Source organism: Phalangium opilio, unplaced genomic scaffold (assembly GCF_054372755.1).
Source record: "Phalangium opilio isolate 3A_F unplaced genomic scaffold, DU_Popi_V2 ptg000048l_1, whole genome shotgun sequence".
NCBI lineage: Eukaryota > Metazoa > Arthropoda > Arachnida > Opiliones > Phalangiidae > Phalangium > Phalangium opilio.
In genome coordinates, this window is record NW_028324170.1 from 4,585,273 (window position 1) to 4,612,885 (window position 27,613).

A 27,613-nucleotide genomic window follows, 5' to 3' on the forward strand; every position below is an offset into this window, starting at 1 on the left:
TCCCTTTAACTAAAACTTTTTCAAAATATTTTAATTACCTTCTAATCTAAATGAATCAATTAAACATTAATTTAAAAATAATTAATACTTAAAATCTATTAATTATTCCATCATGATTATTAGCTGAAATTTTAATTTCTTATTCAAAATTAAATTTCTTTTTCCCATATTAACTTTTAAACGCATATTCTTGATGTCGAAGGGACTCGCTGTTTAAAAATGGGGGGTCCAGCCGGCATGGAACTCCATTAAAGGTTTTTTAAAGCTCTCCATTTCCTTTTTTTAAACCTGGGAAATTTATATCGCTCCGTGTAAAGAGAGGGGAAGAAGTTAAACTCCCTCTTTTTTTTGCAGTGCAAGGAAATTTTGAAAATGGGAGTCTAGATTGGGAACTCATTAGTGAATCAAGTATAACGCTTAAGGCACCTCTAAAGTACTTAAAGGACCACTCTAACAAAACATTACCAACAAGTGTTCATAGAGCTTGAATTGGGCTACAAAACTAGCCAAAATTCATCAAATTCGGACCAAAATTAAGAACATTATAAACAAAAATATTCAGTTCGATAAAACATTTAAGTTTTTTTTTCTACTTATAATTTTTCCCATCTCATCTTTAGTTACAACTTCTTTCCTTCTTAACCGATTTTCAGTTTCTTTGGCTCATTTTGAAGCTTAAATTCAGGAGACTTATCCTTTAGAGCTTCTTTTCACCCTCTCTCACAAATAAATTCGCTAGGATCCATAGCAAACAAAAGAAGAAAAAAAAAGTGAAGGGTGGAATAGAAAAAAGAAATCTCTTAAAAAGTTCAAAATAATTTGGTCTTAATACGCATATAAACAGAAGGGAAACTACGATACTATAAACTTGATTTATATTTAGAAGCTCTTAATGAAAATTAAACGCGTACTAATTTAAATTGCTAAGTCAAAAGGTTCGTTATTATAGACAACACAAAGGGTGCGAAATTCAAGACGCCAGTAAAATATCATTACAATCAATGTTTTAGCCTTAATTTAAATGATAATTTCTAATTATTATGCTAATTAATACGCCTCAAGTACTAGATAATTAAAATCTTATTAATCCGTTTCCAATATATATATACATATACAGTATAGAAAAACTATCGATCCAAAGCGAAGCAAAAACCTACTAGCGCCATTTCAATCAAAAACATTCAAACTTAATTAAGTTTAATACTAGCATTAAGGTCATTTAAATAAATAAATAAATAATAAATCAATTATCTAATTAAATATAATGTAATCAAACATATCCATTAAACTAAATTCGTTCGGAATGTCTCTAATAGATGGTGGAAAGTTGGGATTTAAAATCAATACTTGAAAGTTGGAGAGAAGCGCAACAAGTATACTTGCTCTGATTCATCCCTGGAGTTTTCAAGCATCAACGAGTAGGAAAAGTGAGGGAAATTATAATCCTTGTATGACCTTTAGGTTTTGTTAATCGCAATGCATTGAAACATACATTTTGGCGCTTTCTAACCCTTGAAACCTTGAAGGAGATAGGGATGGAGCCGTAACCTCCAACACCTATAACGTTGCAGTCTGTACCCCCATTTACTGAGCAGCAATGAAGTCTTCCCAGCATCCTCGGCGTTTCGGTAAGGTCGAAACGTCGAGGATGCCCTCTGTGTCTTTAAAAAGAAGCTAGTTCTCATACAAATACAATGGCGCTACTCGGCAGCACTTAACAATTGCCCACCGAAGGTTAGGGGCGTGCGCAAGGCACACTGGGAGACTCATTCCCGCAGATCACCCATCATCATTACCTCATTACCGCTCCATCTTACTCTTTTCTCCCTGGCCAAACACTACCCCGTTTTGTTTTTGAACATTGACCAATCACTTTCTAATAATTTCCTAGCATATCACAAAATATTATTTTCTTGAACAATTACTGTACATTAAGAAGCCTGTTATTCCGAATTTTCAGATAATCTACTGATTTTGTGGGTGTAAAATTTATCATATCAATCTCATAAATATGAAACCTACACCTTAGGCCTTGGTCAAATAAATAAAACAAGATTAACCTTACGAAAAAAAACCAATTATAATTTTTTTTGAGGGGGGGGGGAGAAAAAGAAGTAACGAAACATTTGCATATCCTGCTCGCAAAACACAGTACCTCGCATACGTGCCTAGATTAAAATTAGTCTTAACTTACATTATTACAAACACATATCAGTATGGTCAACATTGCTGACTCACTAATTTATTTTTATAAGATTTGTTTTTAAACAAGACCAGACGTCTGGGCTGGCGCTAAGCCTAAACATCCTAAGCCTTGGCTATAGATTTCTCTGAAAAAACCTCATTTTAAGCTCGCTCATTTCGAGATAGGGTTTTGTTTTAAGGACTCGCTCCCAAGGTTTAATGAATCGTAACAGAGAAGTAGAAAGCATTTCTTTGTACGTTCATCGCTATTTATTTTCACAGAAAGGCTTTGTTTTACGAGAAAAACCGAATGAAAATGACCGCGAAAACTAAGTGATCACACGCTGATATCTATCGACACGGACTCTAAATTCTAAAGCGGACCAGCAAAGAACTAATATTTCCACAGTTAACTTAAAGGGAGGGTGAAAAGGAAAATTCAGTGATTTTTTTTTATAGATTTTGCAACTAATTATAAGACCTATCTGCGTAGTGAAACATCCAGAAAATACCTCCGAATTAGTTAGAGATTTCATAGCTAATTTGGAATTTGCACCTCCGGCCAATTGCGTAGAGCCCTATTGTTAACAAAATTCACGTGGCACGTTCTATATCTCGCCCAATTTTTATCAAATCTCGTGCTAAATTTATTTCGACATGAAGCGTGCCACCTGTAATTTTGTTAACAGGAAGGTAGGGCGTTACGCGATTGGTCGGAGGTGCAAATACCAAATTACCTACGAAACATCATAATTTTAAAACCATTCGGAGCCATTTCCTGGTTGTTTCAATAGATGCAGATTGGTTTAATAATTTTTGCTGGGTTCAAGCTTAAGTTTAGGTTAGTTTCAATAGGGATTTCAGGTTACCGTCTTCTAGCACTGTTTTTGAATCAACAAAGCCATATATACCGTTTTCCCTTCCCCTAGAGGTTTATAAGATCCATGCTATAAAGTCTAAGTGTTTACCAAAGAAAAACATAACTGTTATTACGAATTCTGCGCTATACTTCTAAATACGTTACACGAACCGTTCTGCTTTATACCGTAACAAGATAACATAATAGAATCGATTACATAGACAATTAACAATTAAATTCGCTTGTGGATGCAAATTAGCAAAATTCAATTAATTATGAACGAACCCAAACTCACCTCATAAAACAAAAACGAGGTATTAAGCCCGAAGGTAACGGCTTTATGTTCCCAGCAGCGAAATAATGAATACTAAATAATTAATAAAACTATATAGTTATATATATATATTAACGATTAAAAACAACATCACTCGGGAACTTAAAGAACATAACAATTCATAAAACTATCTATTATTTTCCTGAAATACTTGCTCGTCTTAAGCCCAACTTATTTTGATAAAATTGAGCAGTAGGCCTACACGTGATTTTTCTCGCGCCAAAATTGAACGATGTGAGTTTTAGACGTTTTCATACATCCATTTTTGGGTCAATTTCTTAGAACTATTTTGACTTTTACCGTTGGTAAAATTTGATTTATCAAATATTTGAAGTAGTTAAGCCTAATTTGAATAATTAAAACCTGAAGAGTATGCGCGCACAAAGGTCAAGGACGTTACAGGTTTTCGTGTTGAAGATTTTCGTTCAATTTCTTAAAATCTCTAACGAAAAATCGTAAAGAAAACAAAAAACGAAAGACTTTAAAATATATATTCCCGCGTTTAGTATGTGACATTCAAATCTCTCGGATTTAAGATTGCTAAGATGTATCAACAGTAGCGAAAATAACATAGCTATCCTTACATTGGCCCCACCAACGCGCTTACAAACCCCACAGTTGAAAAAAAAATAAGAAAACAATATAGCGATTATCAATAACACAGCTATAAATCATAACATGGATTTACATCGGATTTAAAAATATTTACTTTGTTCGTACATGCTGTTTTTACTCACGGTCACAATTCATTATACCGAATTGGACCAAACAGCGTGGTTAAGATCAGTAACACTAGAAGCGGTTTGTACGAGCGCCATAAAGCCCGTAACGACAGTCTCATTCTACAAAACCCGTAACCTTTTTAGCTTTATGAATAACCCCTAATTAACCATACATCATTTTACTGAATTTAAAAGCCGTTAAAAAGAACACAACGCAGATATTTCTTAAAGGTTGTATTTAATGTTTTGTTCTATACATAGACTGGAAATTCATCCCTGGGTCCAACACCACGTGGACAAAAAAAAAGCAGGGAAGCTTAGCCATAGTTATATATGAAATAAGAAACATAATTTCTTATCATATTCTATTTGAGTTTATAGCTTTATACATCATTTTCATGCTAGGAGGATTCAAACCATTTACACAAGGAGGCCAGACTATACTTATTGGACAAAGCAGTCTGCATTTTGTTCCTCCAAGTTGCCTGGAATCCTTATTTAAATGGTAAGAATCCTCGTTGTCTGAAAACTATGTATACCTTACACATAAGTTTACAAAACATTCATTGTTAATAAAAATACTCCATATTAATTGAAAGCTGAAACACCTCTATACAGGTAAGAGTATAAAACCCCTTCCAAAAATAAATTTTTAATTTAAATATTAGCATATTAAAAACATCGTGAAATATAAAAAAATATATAAAATGAAAAACTAACGATAAAAACTACAATATCGCGTTTCTATGGGGCCATTCTCTTACGTTAAAAAAATGCTTAAAATTTGGGAAATTTTGGTTCCCAAAAACTATATCTAAAACACATTACATGTAAAATGAGCATACGTGGGCGTGAAGCTAACGTTACTATTATAATAGAAAGTTTAAGCTCGAACCTTGACATTAAAAAATTGAGCCACCGTATTCTACTCATCACCGTTGCTTAACCTCTCCAAAAAACAACAACACAGCTTTATATCACGAGACATATGCCCCGGCAACTTTTAATCCCAAAAAGTCTATGACAAAGTATACACTCGTGGCTTTACGGTATAACACCAGTTGGAAAACTCAGAGAAAATAGTATACTGGAATAGAAGATAGGGGTGCATAATTAACGACAAAAAATATCGTAATTTCAATCCATGACGTCACAGAAAAACCCCAAAAACTAACCTTCACAGCCAATGAGAGGCGACAGAAAATTAACGATTTCAATAAAGGAAACTCAAAAGTAAGTCTGAGTTTCTATTCCACAACTATTATCTCTGGGGAACTGTTGAACAGAAAAGTACAAAGGAATCTTAAGAAGGACAGTTGAAGGGGGGGTGCGAGTGTGGGGTCTAACACTCCCCCCCCCCTCCCCATATTTCATAGCTGGCCGCCTTAACCAATGAGAATGCATCTTTTGGAATGGAAGGAGGTTGGTTTCTCGGTTCTACCCACGTGACTATTTAGACCTGAGGCGGGGGAAAGTGGTGGAGTGGGGGGTGTTTCAAATCTAGTTGTTGAGAGGTTTGGGTATAAAACGGCTTTTCCGAGACTTAGTTTGGTCCTTATCTCCAAACGCAACTAACCGCTTGACATCAACCCGAAAGTAAAGTCAAGTAAAAAAAGAAGAGCAACTTTCAATTGGAAGAACTATATCCCGAAGAGGTATGTTAGATTTTCAGTTAAGATTTCTTTTCGATCTTAATTTTTGTTTTTTAAATTGAAAATTCGCCAAACTTTGGTAATCAAGATTAGACTACACACTTTTCGAATGAGCATGGTCTGTGATTGTAATTTAGTTCAATCGTAATATTTACTTCCTTGAAAGATAATTCTAAGTTTAACTATAGAAACTAGACTGACTAAAAAAACTGATGTTCTATAGGGCATTTAAGACTGACTGTAATTAAATGTTATTACGATTACCTCGATATTTCAAAGTAATTTGATCGTAATATTTATTAACTTGTTTGAAAGATATTACAAGTAACTATAATGTAAACTTTTAAAGAACTAAAAAAGCTGTTTATCTAATTCTAATTTGACTAATTTATAAAGAATATTTGACATTTCACGTTTACAATCCTTGATCTAAACTCCACGCATCTTAAAAACTTAACTTACAAACTGATAAATTCAATCTAACAATTACTTATAATATTCAGGGGCAAATTTAAGAAATATCAAAACGTAAATCTAGAATACAATTCAACTACTAAATTTTAAACAGAAAACGCTATAGGGCACTACTTCAAACAAATGGCCAGCGTGGGTTGTTGATTAATGGTTTATTGGAATCTTACTAATTATGGTACGCCTGCGCCTAGCTAAATTCAAAGCGCAGTTCACAATATAGGCAATGTATTTCCCAAAAATAATTAATTGCATTTACTGTTTATCAATTTTAAAATAGATTAGGGAGCTTTTTTGTGTCAAAATTACAAAAAGAACAAGAAATTGTTAGCTTATATTTTTATATTGAAATCAACTAGTTTCTGCGTCATTCGCTAAGGATTTGGGGTGACCTTTGACCTCACATATCGGACTACAAATCTGATTCTTACACATTACCAGAAGTTAGTAACTAATATAGTTACTAATCAAGAAAATATTTGAAAAAAAATAAAGAAAACTTAATAAAGGTGGATTTTTTACTAAACATAAAACTCCCTAGATATTAAAACAACCCCTTTAAACATCCCCGGAACAGAAGAAATAAGACATTTTCTACTTTTTAACTTAACATTACGTCTCAAAACAAACCCTAAAAAAATTACTGGCAATTAAAAACACGGGGTAAAGAGGGTTTAGCTGTCAACAACAGCTTTAAATCGCTAAGAGTAAAAAAAGAAGAGTGATTTAATCATCTTGTAAACGCACCAGGGAATTTACCGGAAGTAAGTTAACCCTGACTTAAAACCAAAAACCGGAAGTACAGTTTCTAGACCGCGATACAACCTACAAGCGTAATTTAAAGTCACTCAGGGGGAGAGAAGGGAAAACATAATTTTTACCAAGAAAATTAATTAGCGTAATTTAATAACTACGATGTTAATTGAATAATAAATTATTACCTGGAAAATTTAGTAAAATTTTGAGGTTTTAGTGGGAAGTCCTGATCTATGGGAAATTATCTTTAAAGAAAGGTATTTTATTAAACGAATTAATATTTATCGACGATATTAATAATTAATTTAATCGGGCCTATTTATGAAGCAGACGACGCTAAAGGTCTAAAATTCTAGAGTAGACTAAAGACGAATTTCCCGGCTGTATTTTATATTGCAGGTTCCAAAAAATTAATTATACAAATTTTAGTAAAGAAAGGTATATATATTTTGCAAAAAGGCATTTAAAAGAATTCATCTACGATATTAACGAAAATAAATTAGTAATTAGCGTATCAGGCCTAAAATTGAAGCAGACGACGTTGAGTTATAAAATTAGCCCCCCCCCCCACGTGATACACACTGAATTCAACAGTAAATTAACTTAATAATAATAATTATCATTATTTTAAACGCTCTATCTAATAGAAAAAACATACTATTTTATTTCAACCTTTTCCATCTAAATTATATTATAAATTTAAGTCAGTTTTAAAATAATAATATAATTTTTTCTTGCAAATTACGAGGTATAAGAAAAATGATTGAGATGAGAGACGTTTGGTAATAATTTGAGCAAACACTGGGAAAGAACTCCGGCTTACACAAACACCTTTCATTTTCATATATAGACTAAGCCCTCTTTTTTATCTCTCTTAATAAAAATATCCATCATATTAAAAATTATCATACAAATCTAATAAAACTGACGTAACCTACTCCCTTTAAATATTAAAAAAAAAAACAAATTTTAAAAAAATAAGGAAAGCTAACCAACGTGGAAAACGGGGAAAGGAAATTGGTTTTAGAGGAAAAAACGCGGGTAATTATCAGGGAAAATCGTAATTGCCTTGAAAAATCTGGGGTAATAATTATAACTGTCAAGAAAAATCAGGGAGAAATCGTAATTTCCTTGTAAAATCATGGAAATATCATAATTGTATTGAACCAGGGAAAAAAATCATAATTATGTTGGAAAAAAAATTATAAAATTATCTTGAAAATTCAGGGGGAAAAAATCACAAAGTTGTCTTGAAAATTCAGGGGGAAAAAATCACAAAGTTGTCTTGAAAATTCAGGGGGAAAAAATCACAAAGTTGTCTTGAAAATTCAGGGGGAAAAAATCACAAAACTGTCTTGAAAATTCAGGGGGAAAAATCACAAAACTGTCTTGAAAATTCAGGGGGAAAAAAAAAAAATCACAAAATTATCTTGAAAACTCAGGGTAAAAAAAATCACAAAATTATCTTGAAAACTCAGGGTAAAAAAAAATCACAAAATTATCTTGAAAACTCAGGGTAAAAAAATCACAAAATTGTCTGGATAATTCAGAAAAAAATCATAACTGTCTTGAAAAATCAGGGGGGGGGGTGGAATAATAATTATTTCGGGAAATTCAGCTCAAATTGATGTCAATGAAACTCCGGAGTTCTGCTAAAACTTTAGATAATATCTAATCCTCGAATATAAATTAAATTTAAGACAAGTACTCTTTAAATCCTGGAAATATGAGGTAAATTGGTTTAAACCTAGAATTACAAAAAATATAATCCTAACACCACCTATTACAAATGACCCCTGTCTAATTTCAACTATAAAAACCGGCTTAGATCAACCCACCAGCCCTCAAAATAAAGAAAAAAAATCGTATTTTAATACTAAACGCAAACATTTGGGAAATCTCCCTTCCCTAAAGAATAAAAATTAAACATTTTAAAGTCATCTTATGCTTCGTGTCTCCCTTGAGAAAATACCTTTTGTCACGAGGAAATCAATTAAAATTATACTTGTCAAAGCATCACGTTTAAAAAAAAATTTAATCCGACACTGAGGGATTAAAGTGACTTTTTAATATTAATTCTTTGATCAACCTGCAGCTAGGGACGGAAAAATTAACGAGAAAAGCTAATAAATCAAATTTTCATTTTAATAATTCTGAAACATTTCGAAAGTTTTTTTAGTTGGTTTAAGAAATTTTGCGAATGTCCAAAACTTTTAGTCAAACAAAAAGAATTAATTCTTCGCCTGTCACAAAGATGTTTCGGAATTAATAAACGGAAGGAAGATTAAGTCAATTTTATAATTGGCATTAAACCTTTATGCCTAAAATAGTTTGAAAACTTTTGATGTTTCTACTCAAGCCCTTACGCCAAAGTCTTTGCCCTTTAATTGGGAATTATTTATTTATTTATAAATGAAAACAGAAGTGGTATGAGACTAGAAGTATTGAGCTAACCAAATTCTTCACTCGGCATTAGTGAAAAGACTTGATAACGCAAGAGCGGTTGGCCCTCTAGTAGCGGTTTCTGAATTTTCCCTCCAAAACGGTGAGACGCTCGCGGTGGTAGACGGCCGAACTAGATTCAAGGAGCCGCGTCGTGTTCGGGCGCTTTAGGTTGAGGGGAAGGGGGTGGGAAATGTTTTTGGAACTCGACCAATTTTTCTCTCTCTAGTTTTAGCGCGTGGGAATCGGCATAAAATCCTCAAATTTGTTCACTAGTGCCAGGATGTACTATCAATGCTAGAGCCCTTCACTTCTAGTCTCATCTCGCTTCTGATGAAAATGATAATGATAGTTTATAACTAATATCATAATATTTTTGACCCCAAATACAAAAGTTTTATATATACGTCATCCTTAAGTAAACTTTTAGAATCACAAAAGAAAATAGATAGGAAACAGGACTTTACATTATGAATTATTCAATTCTAAAAACAACTGTGCCAAAAATCAAAACACCGAGTTTGAAAAAAAAAGCAAAACAATTGGAAGTTCAGTTCATATTAAACACAGTTGTTTTTACTTCGCCTAAAAATGACCTCAAACCGACCCTCATTTTAAACTAAACTAAACTTAACCTAACCTAATGGAGGGGGGTCACATTACCAACAAAAATAAAACAATACTTGCAATTATTTAAAAAAAACTAGACCTAGCATCTTAGGTTGTTAAATTATTTTCTATAAACATTTTTAAGATTTTGGTTTCCAAGCCCCTGTAAGGTTGCTTCTCCCTGATCATTGATGTGCTGCGGGTTAAACATTTCTACAGGGGCCATAGGTTTAACATGAGATGTTTTCACCCTGAATGTAGTCTTTCCCCAGTTACACGTCAAATAGAATATTTTACAACTTTTATCCACGTTTTCTTCGTACATAAAAAACGGGAGAAATATTATGAGATTTTTGGAGTACGTTAGGCTTACTAGAGGGGGGGGGTTCCCAATACGACTTATGAATGAAACATCTGAGCTTTTAGTCGAGAAATCTTGAGATAGGAAAAAGAGAAGACTCCGCACGATAAGCTCCCGAACCGGAAAGACGTTTTTATTTACACTTCTATCCACAAAGACAATTGAAAGAGCAAATTGTCCGGGATGAAGACCACCGTGACGTGTCCACCAATATTAGATTTGATTTGTGTTGGGCCTAGTTCTCACTTAAAACCACAACATTTCTTCTTGTCCAATACGGTCTATTTCACGTGCGAGTTTAAATCCCTAAGTCTAATTCTGTAAAAAAAAATTTAAAAAGGCTAAGCCTAACCAACCAAAAACTTGTTGTTTTCTGAACTGATTTAGACTTAAATTGTCTTAAATTAAAGCTTATAATGTGGTTCAAATATCTTGGCCTAATTTCAACTCAAAATCATTTAAATCAGGTGAATTTAAAGACATACCTAAGCCTAATATATTTAAAGAACGCTAAGCCTAATTTTAATAAACAAACAAAGGGAAAAAACTATCCTAACTTTTACATTTCTCCAATGATTTAGACTTAAATTATCCCAAATAAATCAATTCATAAACAAAATATACATAACACATCAATCTCATATAGAAGCTTAAAAAGATTAATAACTAACAATGACCCTATTTGTTAATAGCATTATATAAACAATAAAGATATTCAAAACGTAACCCCAGAAACATTAGTGGGAACTTAAAACGCGGGAAAAACATTCCCTGGGGGTTAGAAAAACGTTGGTTTAAGGTTAATCCTTTCTCATAGTAACTTAGTAACCCAAGGAGAATAAAGTAAAAAAACCCTAACATTTAAGAAGCCTTTAGTAGTTTAGTACTCACTAGAGACTGGAGTGATGACGGGGGGGAAGTAGGGAGTGTAGTGTAAATACTAAATCGACTTTCTCCGCTAGTCCAAGAGTCCCAGAACCCAGGGTAAGGTGGAAAGAAAGAAAAAAAAACACCAAGGCTTAACAATTGCGCGGGAAAATTCGTTTTAGAAAGAAGTCACGTCAGTAAAGAAACTGCTTCATAAAACGTTCTATACAGAGTCAATTACTAAGCCTAAACACTAACAATGAAGAACATACGTGGGGGGGGGCGCTTTTCCTCTTAAGGACGCGGGGTCGCGGAAAAGTCCGGTAACATTTTCCGCGAAATAGAGTGAACCTTAACAGCGTTAGTTACAAGAAGCCGCGTTTTAATTCTTTTTGTCAAAGGCTTAGCTTCATTCTTTGCATAATATTATTATCTAATAGTATTAAAACAACCTTCTTGGAAAGAAAGATATAAAGAGAAAAGGTGAATTTTGAAAGTTAGGCGAAACTTTAAACCTCCTGAAAAGAATTTAAAAAGGCCGCAAGATATACAGACTCGAAGCTGTTTGTTAACCCTAATTTTCCTCCTAAATTGAATTAGGCTTAAAATTCTAAAACTTCGAAAAATTGCTATTTTCTTAAATTTTGCAGGAAATAAAAAATCCATCGTCGAAAGAATATGAGGAGTTCAAACAGTCTGATATTATTGGCGTTGCCCTTTTTGTTGACCTTACTAACCTGTAAAGCGGATGCTCGGACAGTGGTCAAAAGGGTAAGTGACTAAATTAAAATTTTCCCAACAATTAATTAATTAATTAGCTAATTAGTATTTTCCTGGTGGGTGGATGAGAGGGTGTTGAAGGGTGTCTTATATATATATATATGAAGTCGACGAGTTTGTAATTAACTAAAGCGTCTAATTAGTGCATGCGCGGGAAGACTACGAAGAATAAGTAGGTACTACACTTTTAGCTTAGTTGTTTCGTATGACAGGTCAGATATATACATTTATATAAAGTTATATATAGATTTATATATACAGTGATGTTGAGCTATTCGAGAAGGTCCAAAAGCTACAGGGAATTCTACCCCACAGTGACCTAGGCTGGTTTAGAGATATACAGGGTGTTTCTGATAAGTTTGGCATAAACTAAGGGGGGATATTCTTTGGGCAATTTTGAGTCGAAACACCCTGTACATAAGGTTTGGAGAACCTAAGGCAAGAGCCCTGATCCTAAAAACCTGGTGTCAAATTAGGTTACAGGTTACAATTGCACGGTGGAAAAAAATGTGTTTCTGACAACTCCTTCAAAAATAGAAAGAAAATAAAAACATCCCAAACTTTGTTGGATTCTGATACCAAGGAAAAAATTGAAGAGTGTAAAACTTCTTTCCGATTTTAACGAGAGTTTTGGGGGTTTCAAAAGAATGGAAGTTTGTGGCAAAAAATCGATAGCTTTTGGAGAGGGTTTAATAAGTACTTAGACGCAACAAGTGAAATAGTTTCGACTTACTGGTGGTTGGCTCTAGGTGTATCCATACCTTTTTGCTTGTATGCCCATGTAGACCCATTCCAAGTACAAAAATAATTGTTCCATTTAAATTTAACGCTGATATTTTGGAGTCAAGGCAGAATCTGTAACACGATAATCATACATGATTAGTTTTGAAGTCAAATCCCTTTTAACTTATTACGGCGAATTTGATTATTCGTTTCAGGAAATACGCGGTGGTAACGGAGAGGAAGTGGTTGTGGGTTCATCGGGAATGCCCCAGAAACGGCCATTCTGCAACGCTTTTACCGGATGTGGTCGGAAAAGATCGGACACCGCGTCAAACTCGATCGCTCCCTTAGTGGCTAATTTCATGAGTGGCGAATCGGAGGACGAGTACTTAGCCAGATTGAGCAGGAGAATCATGACCGAAGCCAGACTATGGGAACTCCTACAACAAAGATTGGCCGAAGCCTTCCTAGCCAATGGTCAGGGATACTACACTAACGAGGTGGGAACCACTGATACTAGGTAAAAAGTGACACCTTGATATTTGGCGCGAAAATCCTAGATGAAATTCATTAAGCCTAATAGTGACCAGACAGATACATGGTGTTTCAAATAAACGGTGGTAGTACCAAAGTACTGATGTGGGTTCCATGGAAAATTTTCAGTCGACAATGTATCTTCTATGACAATTTGCTACTAGGGACACTCGAAACTAATTATAATTAAAGTGTTTGACGGATGATTCCTCATTTAAATTAGCATCGTCTTCCAGTTTTTAACATTAATTAATGGGGTCATCTGTAAAACACTGTTGTTAACTGTGTCCCTTGGGGCAATTGTCACCGAAATTACATTTTTGGCTCAAAACCACCCACTTATTGCACCATTTTTGGAGTACGCTATGTATTTGGTCTACAAACATTTCTCCAACACCAGATGACCCCGAGCTAAGCCTAATTAGTCCTAACCTAAAACGAAATATACCAAAAACTAAGCCTAAACTTAGGCCTTCCCAATTTCTCTTGGGAGGAACACACAAACTGAAACCTACAACCTGGTCCTCTACCTTCAAATCGAGAAGAGAATATAAGTTTGACCTAATCCTTGAATCAAAATGAGAAAAAGATGGAAAAATGAAACTCAACAAGTGCCCTTAGCTTGAAACTTTTTCGGGTACACTCGGGGGAGCAGCCCCCTTTCTCCCAAAAATGATAAACCCCTGGATTTGGGAATTCAATTAAGTCCGAGCGGTAAAACGAAATTGAAACTTCTAAAAATATTTCCTCCGGTTCCGATTTTGTCTTTACATCAGATTCAAGCTAATACGCCCATCCTAGATTTACTCAGTTCTTCGCGGAAAAGGAGATCTCCAGAAAACCCTAAGGTAAGATAATCTAAAAACATCTACGAAATACACGTAAGCCTAAATTCGTAAATCTATAAGAAATACCAGATAATATCGTAGGGATATATAGAAAAAGAATAGGTTTATTTCTACACTGTATAGTTCAAAACTGCGTAGTAATTCCTCAAGTAACCAAATACAGACTTACAAATGAATGGTAGTTATCAGTTACTCTCGTAACTTGCCATAATTACAATGAGCCTAACAACACTGCGCCTGTTAAGTTAAACCTTACAGAAACGAGGGAGTAAATTTAGCTAGTCCCTTTTAGTTGAAACTATATATATATACCCAATTTAACATGGTAATTAACCACACATAATAACAATCCATAATTAGAACCTCAATTTACTAAAATTACCAACAAAACCGTAATAGGTAACCTATAGTGTTTAAAAAATTTAAAAGAAAGAAATACCTATTTCGAATTGAATAAATTTAAAACCCTATAAACTTTTAATCCTTAATTATTTCTCTACCGCAAAATTAATTCTAAATGATTATATTCCGAAGCTAGGAACCCATTTAATTATATATTCTCTACTAGATCAATATTTGAATATATAATAATACGGATGTTAAGCTCTCCATAAACTTCGGTTGCGATAATATAAGCAGAGCTCCCCTCAGGGTATAAAGTTTATGGGATTGTTGACAACCTCCTCGATTTAAACTAACAAATATATTTTTAATAATAATAATTTATATATTTTTGTCTTTTAAAGTAGATTATTTTAAATTGAATCCGGTGGTTATTTTGATTTTGGATAACAAAAGAAAACTACGCCCTAAACCATTCCAAAGTTTAAAGTTTAAATTTTAAATCTTAAAAAAAAAAATAATAATAATATTGTATCAAAAAATGTTTACCATATGTAAAAATTAATAAACAAAAACAAAATTAAATATAAAACTATCCAATAATTCAACAATGTAAAATTTCATGAAATTTTTAGCCTAATTTAATTCAAAATATTGTGTACTTAAAAAAACCAAAGACAATAAAAATTAATTTGTTAATCTTTCTTTTGTTTGAGATCTAATTTAGAGGTTTTTTTATTTAAAATTAAGCCTAAGCCTTTCATTAGTTAATCTACCTTTGTTTTAGACGAGTTTTCGTTAAGCCTTGCCATTTCAAATTAGGCCTATCCTAAAATTATTTTTTAAGGGGTTGACCCTTTGAACTTAACATATTATTTCGAGATCAATTCTTCTTATTTACTGCTGGACATCAAAACTTAATTTACCTCCGACTGTTTGTGTCCGTCCGGTACAAACGTTTTGACACGAAGTTGGGGTTTTGTCAGACTGAAAGCGCTTTCTCAACGGGGTTTCACTAAGACCTCATTACAACTCATTTAACCTGAGAACTTCATTTCCCTGTTGAACCCGAGCGCCCCTAAACCCACTGAATCTCACAACCCACATTTCTTTGGTAAAGACAGGCGAAATAGATTGTTAAGTACACGCGTAAATTGTTTAAAAATAACACGTGGAACGAAGGTTTATAGCTTAACATCTCTAATATAATTTATTTATTACGTACTTCGTCCAAAGGATTGGTTTAACCATGGACTTTGTATCCCTGAAGGGGACGGGCAAGTTTAGACCGATTTTCATAAAAAAATCTGTTCCTAACTCATGCCCCCCCCTTTAAGAGAATACGTCTCGTTTACGTCCCCCATTTTAAAAATCGGAGTGAAATTTACGTCGCAAAAAAATATCCCCCCCCCTTCTGCCTATAGCTTAAAACAGCGCTTTCAACTTTGGAATGACCTTCATTGTATCCTACTTTCCCCCGCTCTTGCCGCGCCAAAGCGCCCCGTTTTCCTACCCCCTTGATGAGTTTGTACGATCCATGTTTTAATAATTGCAGGTTATTCTTAAGCCTAAACCATGCGGTGATTAAAATGTACCGAATTCTTTTATTAAAATTATGAATTTTGATTGCTTCAAACTTGTTGTTTACTTACTTCCTAAGCTAGAATAATTTTATACTAAACATTGTTACTATAAATACACAATTAATTAAGATAAATACTTCATACTAAGACGTAATCATAATCGAAAAAAAATTTATAATTAATATTTTTGATGATGGAAGTCGATTTACCAAAGCAACGTGACCACCCACTAAGCTTGACATAAATACCCTAATTTATTTAACAGAAATAACTACGTAATAAAAATTAATACCTCATTGTACGATGTAATTATAAATAAATGGCAACAAATAATTAATACTCTTAAAGATGAAAACGGATTTCCGGGAAACACGGTACCCCACTCCGTTATATATTTAATTTTATAAGCCTATTAATCTTTTGATTGCATAAAATTAAACTTACTTTAGGGTAATAACGAATGAAGTGGACTCCATTCTCTTCACTTTCGATGATCCAAAGCCTAATTTTAATAATTTCAATGATAAAGACAACCGATTTCGTAACACCTCGTGCATCGTGAAACCACGCGACTAATGAGTAATGACTAGTCACGCGCCAAACCTTTCCATGACGTAATGCGTGAAGCATAGTAAATTCTCCCACTGCTCATGACGTATTCTTTTCATATAACTCCGCGAAAATTTGAAACGTCGTTTTTCAATGCTAAAATGCTTTAGTATATTATTATAGTACAAGTTATATTACAAACATTTACCAAAAAAGGGAACTATTATATTACAGCCGGGAAAATTAAAGTTAATTAAATATTAATTTTAATTAAGCAATGATTTTACCCATTGTCAAGTGGTTAATATTTTCCTTGTCTTCAAACCTTACGTTCTTAAAAATATTCATCGTTTTGGGGAAAGGGGAAATGGGGTTTGTTTTTCAATAAATAAATATCACTAGGCCTAACTCAATCAAAAAATACAATATACAATCTAAAATAAAATGGTTAAAGTTAAGCCTCGGCTAAAAAATATTACGAGGGTTATTAAGGGTTCAGTATCAGCTGTGAGAAATTATTTCCCAGCTAAGCCTAACTCTAGAAAATTGATTCAGACCACAATTTTAAGAAGAGATTCCTATGTTAATAGTGTGTATAGTTGAGACCAAGGCCCGTTTAAAGAATTTAAGCTGCTAGTTACTTTCAAAGTCGCGTACTAACGCGCTTTCATAGCTCTACGTTACAGATATCCCGCCATTTTGTGGCTACGTCTTTAGGACCTTTAAGCCTATTTACTCTTCGTCTATCCCCCGGGTTAAAAGCCACGTTTTCGTAGTAAGTACTTCCTTTAAAGAAGTACATCCCCTTATCGGTGTACGAGTAATACACCGCGTCTAAGTTGGAGAGCAATCTTGATTTGTTGATGGCGATTTCTTCCCCGCCGTCTGACTTAGTGACAGAAATCGGGAACTCTTGAGATATGTCTTTAGGGTAACCTGGAAGGCAACAACCGTGATGTCCTCTGCGAGGATCGTAGGCGTAGACCTTAAAAACAAGAGGACAATGAACTAACTCGAGTTTTATAGACAAGATTAGGCTTAGAGCGTGAAATTGAAGAATAGGCTAAATTTTTGAAATAAGTATTTAAGCTTACTTACCAAGCTACCTTTGAAGAAATAAATGTTTCCATCGCGCTGGTCAAAGAAGGCTGAATCTAAATGATTAGGTATAGATGGAAAATTGGTTCCTTGTATGGGCCCAAAGTCATCGCCGATATTCCTTGGGTACCCAGGCGTCACATTCTTCTCATTGACGTCGTATTTCCAATACTGTCTTCCTGTAGGTTGATATACTGACCTTTAGTATTTGGGCCGAATTTTGGGCAAGTTAACAGACTAACCTTTAAAAAAGTACCTAGAGTTGAAGTCAGGGTCCCAGACGTGAACATAAGCGTCTATTTTATCGGGTAACCCTGGAAAATCTGTGTTGGTCAGTGAGATAGGGTCTCCGTATCGTGGTCTGCCATACTTGTTCTCATACATCCATACTTTATCCTCTCTGAAGAAGTAGGTGTTATAGATTAGATCACCTCCTTCGTAACGTGGTCGGACCCAATCGAAAACCGTATCGAATTTGCCACGACAAATACCTAAAGATGTATTGACTTTATAACTTGTACTAGGTCAATGGTTACGTGGTATCTACCGTAAATGGCTTGAATCATTCGTCGGTCATCGGTGGACAACTCAAAGTTACCATGAGGATATACCTTATTGTAGATAGCGTACATAATGGATCTATTAAGAGAAGTATGGTGCAACCCTAAGGCGTGTCCAATTTCGTGTACCGCGACTTTAACTAAATTGGTTCCTTGCTCGGAACGCACCGTTAAATGTTCGTCATCATCTACGTGAATTTCCGCGCTGGCTTTGGCGCGAACCGCGTGAGATAACTGTCCTCCATACCCGTCGAAGTTATTGGGACAATTCAAATGTTCCCCTGGAAAGATAAAGACAATTTTCTCTTTATACCAAGAACTCCAGCTGTCAGAGAGAAAGACTTCTTAGTATAAAGACGTGGCCATTTAATTTAATTACCCGGGTAGTTGAGCCCGTGATAGCTAATTACTTTTTAATGAGGTCGTGTGGGTATAATTATTGTCATATCTCTCAACTCGGCACGTCGTTAAAGGGTTTTTAACGCGTCTAATTGGTCCCGACATACAAAATCATTAAGCTCTCGCGCTTTTGAATCATTTTAAATATAATTATGGTCTTTTTAAAAAGAAAGAAGAACTACGCGGTCTAATTGTCTTCTAACCTTTGCCAAAGGCGATGAGAACATCAACTTCCTCAACGGGTGACTTGTTGTCTTCGTAAAAGACTAAGGGTATCACTTCCCCCCACATTCGGAAGGCTAAAGCCAATGAGACTCGTTGTAGGTTGATGTCCAGTTGTTCGCTAGTAGCTGAGCCAACCAAACGCCACGTAACTACTTCCTGTTGAGAGAAAAAAAATCTTAATAACCCGCTAAGACTTGTTCGGCGTTGATAACTTACCGATGGAAAATATACTGAATTATCATTGACAGATCTCGTGTTTCGGTAGTTAAAACCGTGCCTTCTTTTCTTAGTTGTCATATACTTGTTATGAATTGCCTCTAACCTTTCGTCTTGGACTCCAGTTGATAAATCTGTTAAGAAATTACGTCCACTTTAAGTACTTGCCGTAAAGAGCTAACCGGAAGTTGTCTACCTTGTACGCGTTCCTCCATCCATTTCCGTCGTCTAACCAAAGATTCCTGGATTGCGATTGGATCCAAACGGTCTGAATCTGACTTTGACGTAAACACGTCATCCTCGCGTTTAGATCTTAATCTACCGTGATTCTTGTGTCCCTTATTATGGGCGTTGTTAATCTTTCTCCTGAGTTCTATTGAAGAGGAAACTAAAGGCTAATAAAGGTCACGAAGGAGTAGGAAATAATGGGAGAACTTACTTTTCCCGCGTTTGGTTCTGAACATTGGTCTGGGTGGTATATTTTCTTCCGCATCTGGATTCCCACACCTGGATTCACTCATCATTTTCAAAGTAGGCGTGTCTAAAGCCCCGGTACCAATCATGTTGTAAGTTTGTTGGTACTGTTTCAACGCTTGTCGGAATGCCTCCTCCGAACACCCTTGATTCGGTGACCTTTTCCATTGATTTCCTGACGTTCCTTCACCTCCGTTGTTATGGTGTTTATTTTTCTTCTTTCCGTACCCAAAGAGATGAAGTGGTGGCAAGTTACCACCGCATCTTAGGTAACCATACCGTCTGAGTATTTCCTGTAGACATTTGAAAGACATATTCAGAGAGAAATGTGTATAAGGTGTCTCAAAATAAGTAAAAACTATTCAACAATGAGTGTCAGACTTATGGTTGGCAAGTTCCTTTTACAGTTACAGATAAAGGGGCAATTATAAAGAGAAATATGTTTAAAGATAGTAAGACTCTTAGAAAACGCGGCTAATAAAAACCAAGGTCAAAGTTCTTTACAACAAAGGGCGGCCGTTCGTCTCGAGACTGGCTCAACAATTTCAAAATCCAAATAGATTATAATGAAAACAATCTAGTTAAGTGAAAAACGGTTGATTTTCTTACATGTTAAAGACCGCGTTCTATACGCGTAGCTCAATGTTCTTTAAAAAAGACCGCGAGAGGATGAGTGCGGGTCTTAACTTCATCTCTAAATCCTCCTTTGTTTTAAAAACGCGGCACCGACTAATCTCGAAAGACGTAGAGGGCACAAACCAGCCAACGTAAACAAATTTATGTCTCTTTGTGAACATTTGCTTAAGTTCTAAAGAGACGGTAACACCGTACGTTTTCTTCCTCTAAAATACTACGAAAACTAATCGAATCTCACTCACATTTGGGTTGGGCCAACTTAAAATTAGGCAAAAAGGAGTGAGGTTAATTTGAAATTAGGTTTACCATCATAACTATATTCTAAAGACGTTACAGGACAGGAATTAAATCGAAATTAGGCTTAGTATCGCGGGATGGGCGCTCAATTGAAATTAGGCTTAACCATTTCTGTAGAGTTCAAACAGCGTTCACTCCAAACTATAGGCTTAACAACATAGAATCCAAGAGATTTCTCTTAACTATTTTAGGCTTCACCAAGACCCAACCCAACAATGTAATGTCTCTCCAAAGGCTTAATTATCTCTCAAGGCACATTACAACCTCACTTTAGAAACTTCCCATTGAACTAAACTCCTTCCGGTTGATACCAGACCCAACTAGTGTCTGTCTATCGCCCTTAAAAAGCTGCAGGATGTTAATTAAGACATAAATTATACTTTAAATCGTACGCGTCTCTATCTTAGGGTTAGGAATCTGTTTTTACACATGGTTATACTGGTGGTGCCTTCAAGTAGTCTGAACTATTTCAAAAATAATCTTCCTACGGGACCATTACCCTGGTATCTTCCAGTAAAAACACTCAAGGGTTTAGCTTCTCAAGTGTTAGAGTCCTCAGTCCCCAAAACAGCCTTTGATTATTCCTGGGGCAGAAATAACATATTTTTATGTTTGTTTACACTAAGCCTTTTTGCTTGGAAAAATGGCTAAATCGATAAGGGAAATTTTCTATTCCCGATAACTTTGAGACAAATACGGGTGTGCCACGTGCAACCAAGATGGGTTCGGGGGTACTATATGACCCATAACCTCGACAATGTCACCTGAGACCATTATCAAAGGCTTGGTGAACCTTGTAACTTCCTTTTCTTAAGACTGAGTTAGAAATTAATAGAGAATACTATACGTAGTCATAAGTTTATAAGAAAAGTTCCATAAGTATACCACTACATATACTTCGTAATGCTAGAGACTTACTGAGAGCTAGTTCGAGAACGACAAGCGAGAATTTACTACACTCGGTTTTTCAGTCCATTTTCTTATTTAGTCTGTACTAAGCCTTTAACAGCGCCTCACCAGGCGTCGCTTTACGAAAATCTATGACCTACGTCACTTCATGACAAGCTCTCAGTAACCAGTGACAAACTTATGGAACTTATCTCATAAACTTATGATTCTCTAAAAGATTTAGCTATTACTAGCCGTTACCCGCGGCGTCGCTCGCGTGTAATAAGAACTTCCATCTAAAATGATATAAAGAATGTGTAGATTTTACTGATGACTAATATTTTTGTGGCACCCTAGAAGCGAAGGCACTCGGCACAGTCCGTCAGCCCGTCGGGATATTTTTTATTACTTTTCAGGCGGACATTAAGGGTTTTTAAGTTTTTGGCCGCCATTTAAAAAGATGGCAACAAATCGAACCCAAAATACCATCCAGCCCGTCTATAGGTTAAAGGAAACCATTGTACTAAATATTTGTGAAATCGGTTGGAACGCGCGGACTTTATTGCATAGAGAATATTTTTTACATTTCTGGGCGCCATTTTAAAAGATGGCGAAAAATCGAACCCGAAAGACCATTCAGCCCGTCTTAAGGTTAAAGCAAACCAGTGTACAAAATATTTGTGAAATCGGTTGAAACGCGCGTACTTAATTGCATAGAGAAGATTTTTTACATTTCTGGGCGCCATTTTTTAAGATGGCGGCGGATTGGAAAAATCTTTCTTAGTACGCGCCTACTACTTATGAGTAACGTTCCTGCAAATTTTCAGCCTTCTAGGGCAAGCGGTTTGGGCTGGGCGTTGATTATCTGTCAGTCTGTCAGTCAGTCAGTCAGTCAGTCAGTCAGTCAGGACTTTGATTTATATAGATATAGATTGTAGGCAAAATCAAAACTGAATCTTTCATGACCACCCTGTTAATAAATCCGTCGCGTAGAAAGCATCTGACCCTTGACCTTTCCTTTAAACCCATAAAGATCCAAAACCAAGAAAACTCACCTTGGCTTTATCGATGGAATTGACCATATTCTTTTCATCGTTGATAAATTGGTAGTGGACATTCGCTTCCTGTTCACCGAGGACAAATAAATCTTCAGTCGTGACGTAGACAGCGTGAAGGACCAATAGGAGCACGACCCCCATCATCACGCGATTAATATGCAGTGATGTGAGGTGGCCCGCCATGGTGGCATATGTGAAGTTGGTTTGAAAAACAAATTCACTCGTATAAACTCGAACCAAAAAATGGTCCAAGATTTAATTGGTCTAAAAGAACGTCATAGCGCAAACACTTAAAATTAAGGAAAACACAAAAATTAGTCAAAATATATCAAAACCATGTCTGGAACAACGGATTTCTCGTGAAACAATGACTGTATATAATTTCATCAGGAATTTGCAACGCGTATGAAGCCGCTTCCTTATCTTCATTCCTTAGATTAGATAGGATTTTTTGCGGGGCTTCAACAATATAATTGTAATCTTAACTTGATTTATGGGATTATGTTAATTACTTTAAAAGGTACTAGACATTGAAAAATATATTGAAATAGATAGGGTTGTGTCATCTAGCATCTTTTGAAAAAAAAACAGGTTCAAAGAGCCGAAATGCAAACATTAATTTAATTTTAAACCTCGTTGTCCCCCCTTGTATAGAATAATTCTATTTTCAAAGAAGACAAAGCGAGACAAAGCCTTAAGAACCTTCAACAATTGAGAAGAAGACTCAATTCTCACGATTCAAGAGTAAATCAATTTCTTTTAAGTTACCCCTCAAAACCATGGATCTTATAAACCACTACAGGGGATTGGAAAACTGGGAGAGAGCTTGTTTGACATTCTAGTAAACACTGTTTGAAACTAGGATCTGTACATTTTTTCTGGTACTTCAAGGTCACTTTCGAGAAATTAATAGACCCTTTTCAAAAGGAGGGGTGATGCAGTGTCATCTGCTTAACATAGGGTTAAAACGGAACATCCGGTAAGTGGACACAAAGACGTCAGATAGGGCTTCAAAATTACCAGTCCATCGAAGTCGTTTTGTTTTCAAGCCATGCATCTATCGTCTTTGTTGTCAGCATGCCGATGTATGTTTCGTTTTAAGAAACACACCAGTCTCTGTTTGAAAATGATCTATTGAATTTTGACACTGGAATGGTGCTAAGGAAAGTCACGTGACTCTGACGTCTTACTGACAACTCCGAAAAAGAGAACTTTTGCAAGGGGGTCTATTAATTTCAGACTTATCAGTGTTTATGGGTAATCTCGTGAAGGGGGAAGTAAATAATGTATTCCCCTAAGTTCACTGCGTACGCGAGGGAAGGGAAAAACCTTATTACTTAACTGGTCCTCTTAGAATTGGGCAGTCCATGCTGAAGCTGAGATCACTGTCACTTTATTTAATGTATAAACAGATAATGGGGGAAAATAATAAACTCAAAGCCGGATTCATCTAATAAAATTTCTTAGCGCCTCCCTGGAATTGTTGTAGTTTAACCGCACCAACCACGTTTATTATACATCCATCCAGTGGTGGGATCTCCGAGCTCTAACAGTGATTCAAATACTTAACCCCGCTGACCTTCCCTCTAATATTAACTCATTGTCTGACAAATAATAATGAAAAATGATTGAATTTCATAGCCTGAAATATTGACTAATAGCATCCCACCGTATTTCGTCATACTATTAAATCTATTAGGTGCCATTATACGTTATACGTGGGTGGAACTGGAAAATTGATATACTTGCTTGAACCGGACCGGAAAGAGGTAATAAATGACGATGTCATGAGATTTTTAAATGTTTTAAATTGAAATACAGCAATTTCAACGGTTGTACTATGTACCATTACGAGTTTTGAAAGTAAAACCATCAACCTGTTACGACTTCAACGAAAAATAACCTTTCTAAATTTCTGGGGCGTGGTGGCACTTCTTCTTTTCTTTTTTCTTTTTTTTGTGACGTATTTAGTTTATAATTAGCGGTTACTTATTTATTTGTTTAATTACTTATTTATTTGTAGTTGAGGAAATCAGTCCTATAAGCAAAAGTATATAGAAATAACATAAAGTGATACAGTAAGGATTTAGGAGAGGTCACCAAGAACTTTAAATATTATACCGACCCGATCCGATTAAAAGCTGAATTTTAGTCACATGTAAAGAAATTAAAAATATACCATTGTAATACTAAAGTGCATATGGACTTGAGTATTTATTATACGTCATCTCTCATAATTCTGACGTTTTTCTAACAGGCGTTTCATTGGTTGGTAGCAGCGCGAGATGCTCCGTCATATATAATGATTAGGCCTAATCTAGCTCCTCCCACAAAATCCGCCTAGATACGTTGAGAAAATGGCACACAAACATTCCTAGTAGGTGTATGCATCCCTAATATTACAAATAGATACTTATAACTTCAATATTCATAATTTTACCAAAAAAAAAAAAAAAAAATAATATTAATAATCCATTTTGAATCTTAAACTTCATCAAAACTACATTCGATCGAATGGGTCTTGGTCCCAATTGGTAACAGAATTCGTTTCTAGTGGCGAGGATAAGACCAACTGAAGATTTGTGCTCGCCTTAAGACGAATAACTTTCCAAATCGCTTGAAAAACTCTCCAAATACCAAATACGCGCCCTGGTTAGTATACGTGCCCTCCGTGTTTATTTGGCTCGTGTGCGAACGGGCCTCGTTACGATGTCGGTTTCTTTTGTAAAATTTAGTTTTGGGGAAATAGCGGGCCCTAATTTAGCGCCTCTAATTAGGCAACGACCCGCGGGAAATAATTGTTAGTAGCTTCAAACAAGAGAGATAGCGTTTTTATAAGCGAATAGCTAAAAAAAAGATATACTAGGATATGATGCCCAGCATATCTCGTATAAAGAGCAAACGTGCGCGAGTCCCATAAGCAGACTCGTATAAAAAGTTTCCAACGCGCTTACAAAGGAAACGAGCCAACATTAATTAAGTAAAAAGGGAAAATTTAAATGAATAAAAAAACTAAATACGCTTTCCTGTATGGGCCAATGATAGTTAGTTAAAGCTTTTTGGCGCAATTTAATATTTTCGATGTGGTTATAGTTTTAGTTTAAATTTCCTCGACTACATTGGAACTTTAAAGTGGTTCTTGATATATTGATCGATTACTATATCGAATTTAAAGTTTCTTATGTTTAGCGTTTTGTTTTTCTATTTTGAAGTATAATTTTGAATTGCGAAGTTAGTGATATTTTGAGAGATTACTCTATTAAATCTCTACTTTTTAATGGTATTTTCAATTTTCCTCTAAGTATCTCAGAACCAAAGTTATTAGTCCCTAAAGTTTTGGTCGATGGTTTTTTTTTTTTAATTTTTTAAAAAATATCAATTTGTTGTGGTTATATTATTGCTATTACGTAGTTTATGATATTTGGAGAGATTACTCTATTAAATGTCTACTTTTTAATCGTATTTTCAATTTTCCTCTAAGTATTTCAGAACCAAAGTTATTAGCCCCTAAAAATTTGGTCGATGGTTTTTTTTTAATTTTTTAAAAAATATCAATTTGATGTGGTTATATTATTTCTATTACGGAGGTTATGATATTTGTAGAGATTACTCTATTAAATGTACACTTTTTAATGGTCTTTTTAATTTTCCTCTAAGTACTTCAGAACCAAAGTTATTAGCTCCTAAAGATTAATTTTCTCAAAAATTAGGCAGGTTTCGAATTTTTGATAAAATTTCATTTACTTATAGAAAAATTATTTTAAAACAGAGTGTCATGATACTTGGAGCAAATACTCTACTGAATACCTAGTTACTAACGATACCTTGAATTTTTACCTAAACGTTATAGAACAAAAGTTATAATCAATTAAAGACCAAATCAAATCAAATTTGTGGCTAATAAAAATTTTACTCAAACAAATATTGATATATTTAGACTTAATTATAAAAATAAATAAAACCCAAAATAAAAATTTAACCTACCTTGAATATTCCGGTTGTTAATTAATCCAAATTTGTTTAAAAGTAAATAAATAAAAATACGAAGACCTACTAAATTAAATCATAACTAATATCTAATTAACACAATTAAACACATGAACACACACACTGAACACGGGAGAGAGAGGGAGAGACGTTAAAAGCAGTCTCTCACCGTTGCAAAGTCAGGCAAAAACTGCTGAATTTTTTCAAAGCTATAGAGAAATAGGGGAGAGATGGATAGATGGTTGCGTATAACACAGCCTGGGTCTCTCGAATATGGTTCAAATTTAGGTGAGGACGTCCAGAAAGGGAGGGATTTGATCTACAAGGCAACCAATCAAAAGACAGACTGAAATGTCAATCACAATTTAACACAATAGTCTTGTCGAGTCTACATTTCCAACAAACACCCCCCCCCTCTCCTCCTCTCAAGCCTAAGACCGACACGGTAAGTTGAAAAAGCAGAGACTGGCACAACTTTACTTTTTCCTTCTCAACAGAATTAAGATATCAGGGTTTTTTGTCTTTTCTTTTTATTTTAGAATTGAAATTTTATGTATATCGTTTCATCACTAACCTTAACCCTTTGCCATAAGTTTATAAGTGATATGTTCCATAAGTATGACACTAGCTATACTTCGTAATGCTAGAGACTTACTGGGAGCTAGTTCGAGAACGACGGAAGCGAGAATTGATTGGCTACACTCGGTTAGTTTTGCAGTCCATCTTCCTATTTAGTCTGTACTAAGCATTTGACAGCGCCTCACCAGGCGTCTCTCGCTTTACTTCGAATCTATGACCTACGTCACTCACTTCATGACAAGCTCCAGTTTGTAACCAGCGACAAACTTATGGAACATATCTTACGAACTTATGTTTTTTCTTTTTAACTATCTCTTTAATATCCTTTGAGTTGAAATCATGTAACTAACTTCAAAATTTACATTTAAAAATTGTAGACTTAATTTCAACCCTGAAATCATTGCGACAAATTGTTGTGATTAAACACCTTTAGTAATTTTGGGATAATGTCGGTGAAAGTTACACGATTTAACTAATAGATATTGTATTTCTTAAAATGAAAGGAATATACAGGGTGTTTCTGATAAGTCTGCCAAAAATGAAGGGCGATTATGAGTCGAAAATGTTGACTATGACATTT

General features: G+C 34.9%; 2 protein-coding genes and 1 long non-coding RNA gene across 8 annotated transcripts; 2 read left to right on the top strand and 1 right to left on the bottom strand.

Moving 5' to 3' along the window:
* Window positions 1-1,313: 1,313 nt before the first annotated feature.
* On the top strand, window positions 1,314-15,206 carry CCAP (Crustacean cardioactive peptide). 6 transcript variants are annotated; one of them, XM_089839601.1, is made up of 5 exons: window positions 1,314-1,427; window positions 11,908-12,028; window positions 12,976-13,260; window positions 14,071-14,142; window positions 14,892-15,206. In XM_089839601.1, exons 2-5 carry the CDS (start codon window positions 11,936-11,938, stop codon window positions 14,904-14,906), a joined length of 465 nt encoding a protein of 154 aa, XP_089695727.1. In that variant the 5' UTR covers window positions 1,314-1,427; window positions 11,908-11,935; the 3' UTR covers window positions 14,907-15,206. The 6 variants fall into 6 exon arrangements, with proteins under 6 accessions (XP_089695727.1, XP_089695726.1, XP_089695728.1 ...); XM_089839600.1 differs by lacking the exon at window positions 1,314-1,427 and adding an exon at window positions 5,204-5,754; XM_089839602.1 differs by lacking the exon at window positions 1,314-1,427 and adding an exon at window positions 5,208-5,754 and having other exon boundaries at window positions 14,889-15,206.
* A 1,556-nt stretch (window positions 15,207-16,762) lies between these two features.
* Window positions 16,763-26,872, bottom strand: LOC149673849 (matrix metalloproteinase-21-like). Its single transcript, XM_089839589.1, has 10 exons — window positions 26,452-26,872; window positions 22,465-22,731; window positions 19,554-19,881; window positions 19,311-19,487; window positions 19,115-19,248; window positions 18,877-19,054; window positions 18,262-18,555; window positions 17,957-18,205; window positions 17,715-17,893; window positions 16,763-17,601 (listed from the first exon to the last, which is right to left on the bottom strand). Exons 2-10 carry the CDS (start codon window positions 22,648-22,650, stop codon window positions 17,284-17,286), a joined length of 2,043 nt encoding a protein of 680 aa, XP_089695715.1. The 5' UTR covers window positions 22,651-22,731; window positions 26,452-26,872; the 3' UTR covers window positions 16,763-17,283.
* Window positions 20,178-23,210, top strand: LOC149673850 (uncharacterized). The gene is made up of 2 exons (XR_016366939.1): window positions 20,178-20,415; window positions 22,443-23,210. It is a non-coding gene; the product is annotated as an uncharacterized LOC149673850 (long non-coding RNA).
* Window positions 26,873-27,613: the final 741 nt, after the last annotated feature.

What these genes read in the sequence shown, in the direction of transcription:
- CCAP (XM_089839601.1), top strand. Translation starts at nt 11,936, where the DNA reads ATGAGGAGTTCAAACAGTCTGATATTATTGGCGTTGCCCTTTTTGTTG. An exon ending in CTCGGACAGTGGTCAAAAGG is followed by an intron (nt 12,029 to 12,975) that starts GTAAGTGACTAA and finishes TATTCGTTTCAG; the next exon opens with GAAATACGCGGTGGTAACGG. An exon ending in AGGGATACTACACTAACGAG is followed by an intron (nt 13,261 to 14,070) that starts GTGGGAACCACT and finishes TCTTTACATCAG; the next exon opens with ATTCAAGCTAATACGCCCAT.
- LOC149673849 (XM_089839589.1), bottom strand. Translation starts at nt 22,650, where the DNA reads ATGGCGGGCCACCTCACATCACTGCATATTAATCGCGTGATGATGGGG. An exon ending in AATGATTCAAGCCATTTACG is followed by an intron (nt 18,206 to 18,261) that starts GTAGATACCACG and finishes ATACATCTTTAG; the next exon opens with GTATTTGTCGTGGCAAATTC. An exon ending in ATTTCTTCAAAGGTAGCTTG is followed by an intron (nt 17,602 to 17,714) that starts GTAAGTAAGCTT and finishes CTTGTTTTTAAG; the next exon opens with GTCTACGCCTACGATCCTCG.